The sequence below is a fragment of the Notothenia rossii genome (assembly GCF_949606895.1).
Source record: "Notothenia rossii genome assembly, chromosome: 8".
NCBI lineage: Eukaryota > Metazoa > Chordata > Actinopteri > Perciformes > Nototheniidae > Notothenia > Notothenia rossii.
In genome coordinates, this window is record NC_136906.1 from 339,957 (window position 1) to 342,456 (window position 2,500).

Below are 2,500 nucleotides of genomic sequence, written 5' to 3' on the forward strand. Positions count from 1 at the left end.
TTGAGAGAGAGACTTGGCTTAATGACGCGCGCAGTGCGCACGGTGCAATGTGTGTGAGAGACGAGACTTTACAGCATGTTTTGAAGTTGAAGCTGCGCTGGTGTTTGTGTGTTGGTTGTTGACGGCAGTGTGTGCCCCCCCGTGGTAAATGATTTCCCCCCCATTCGATTTGTTCTGGAGCCGACCCTGCCCCATTACTTGTATGATATGTGTGTAATGTGTATTTGTAAAGCGCTTTGAGCTCTGGAAAAGCGCTTTAATAAATATAAGGATTTATTAAATACACTGCTCTTGTTTTAGTAACTGTTTATTCCTGAAGATTTAAGGAAATATAAAACACGTTTTTACTTTACTAACATTTCATGAGTCTTAAAGTCATAAATCTTGACAAATGTTTTGATCATCATCATCATCATCATCATCATCATCATCATCATCATCATCATCATCATCATCAGGGGCGGACTGGGACTACAAATCAGCCCGGGAAACTTAACCGGCCCACTTCGGTACCGGCCCACCGGGAAAACTCCCGGTATTCCCAATGGCCAGTCCGCCCCTGATCATCATCATCATCATCATCATCATCATCATCATCATCATCATCATCATCAGGAAATAAAGAGATTTATTAAACTCTTTATTCATACGTTCCCATAAAGACTCCTGAATACAGATCGTTTATGACCCCCCCCCCCCCCCCCCCCCCTCAGTTGAATCCATAACTTGTTCTATCCGTAAAACACACAAAGGCAATACTAGAAAGACTCGTGAACCTGAAGCTGGAAAACCCCGACAGCGCTTCGGTCTTTGAACCCACCTCTCAGTTCCCTGTTTAATACCAAGCTGTTGTTCATTTTTACAAGTAATACAAAATACTTTTCTGAGCTAACCTGTGTTTCCCAGGGTCAGTGAATGCATCACTTCAGACGCTACTCATTAAAGAATATAAAGAGGACAGAAGAGAGGAACCCCACTACAGGTCCGGTTCTAGGTTTGTTCTGAAGGGTCTGAGCTCTTCTCCAACACCTCGAGGACAGCTGATGAATTTCATTAAGATATCCTCTGAAACCATCCAGTACCAGGACCAGGGCACAGAACCAGGACCAGGGACCAGGACCAGGGATCAGAACCAGGGACCGGGGCTCAGAACCTGGGACCAGGACCAGGGCTCAGGACCAGGGCTCAGAACCAGGGACCAAGACCAGGGACAAGGGCTCAGGACCAGGAACCAGGACCAGGGATGAGAACCAGGGCTCAGAACCAGGGACCAGGACCAGGGACCAGGGCTCAGGACCAGGGCTCAGAACCAGGGACCAGGGCTCAGGACCAGGGACCAGGACCAGGGACCAGGGCTCAGAAACAGGGACCAGGACCAGGGCTCAGGACCAGGGCTCAAAACCAGGGACCAGGGCTCAGAACCAGGGACCAGGACCATGAACCAGGGCTCAGGATCAGGGCTCAGAACCAACTTCTTTGACTCTGAAGAGCTTTTTCCTTGGAGATGAGTTCTGGTAAAGATGTCCTGAATGTCCTGGAGGTCCTGATGTTATTGTTTGAGTCTGCGGTTCTGGGTGGGTCCCCCCTGTGAGGAGGATCTCCTTCTCTAGGTGATATGTGGTTTTATTACTGTGGACGGTACTGTGCTGGTTTTGGTCTGTCCCCTGAAGGTCTTATAGAACCGGTCCAGGGTTCTGCGTGGTTCCTCAGTGTCACTTAAGGCAGGAGATGAGAACCTTATGTACTCAACACCTCACGCAGGTAATGTGCACATAATTAAAAACAGGCTTTAGAAGAATCTGGACCCTGAAGAGCAGAAAAGTTTAAAAATGAGCTGCATCAGTAAGACCCGTCTGGACCCTCAGTGACGGTCCTCTGAAGCTGGTGAACAGAACCTGGGGTTAAAGGAACCTGAGGAGGTATCGTAGAGGATCTGAGCCCAACTTCTGACTCAGGTATTGTAATAAAAGTGTAGTGAAATGGTTCCAGAAGGATGAGGACTCTGTTCTGTGAAAGGTTTAAACCCCGGTCCCAGCTGGTTCCGCTTAGGTAGTTTAAGGCACAGTGGACCTGGTTCTGATTCTGGGTTCAGGTCCAGGATGTCCCGCAGGTGTTAGCTCTGGGAGAAGACGGTCTGGAACTCGTTGAGCATGAGCTCCACGATCTGGCTCTGGAACACCATGTGCACCGTCATGTTGGAGGACTCGGTCTGCGGGCGCAGCAACGTGGGGCCGAACACAATGGAGACGCTCTGCACCGACATCCTGTTGGACTCCTTATGGTCCACCACCCTGCAGGCAGAGGGGGTTAGCATGGAGCACGGAGCATGGAGCATGGAGCACGGAGCATGGAGCACGGAGCATGGTGCATGGTAGCATGTTAGCATGTAGCGCTGCCAGGACTCACCTGCGCAGGTGTTTGAACAGCAGCTCCATGGTGTCGTGGTTGGGAAGAGGCAGAGAGCGGACCAGGTCCTTCATGTAGGAGACCCTCAGACTGT

At 50.1% G+C, this 2,500-nt stretch overlaps 1 protein-coding gene across 1 annotated transcript in view; it reads right to left on the reverse strand.

Annotated features, from left to right (window-relative positions):
- Positions 1–291: 291 nt before the first annotated feature.
- Positions 292–2,500, reverse strand: part of arhgap27l (Rho GTPase activating protein 27, like) — a gene marked incomplete at its 5' end in the record, with an annotated part of 61,797 nt that continues 59,588 nt past the window's right edge. Inside the window, 2 exons of the mRNA XM_079642197.1 lie at positions 292–2,291; positions 2,407–2,500. The exon at positions 2,407–2,500 is cut by the window's right edge and continues 12 nt beyond it. Coding sequence (XP_079498323.1) covers positions 2,114–2,291; positions 2,407–2,500 — 272 coding nt within the window. The 3' untranslated portion in view covers positions 292–2,113. The remainder of the gene's footprint in view (positions 2,292–2,406) is intronic.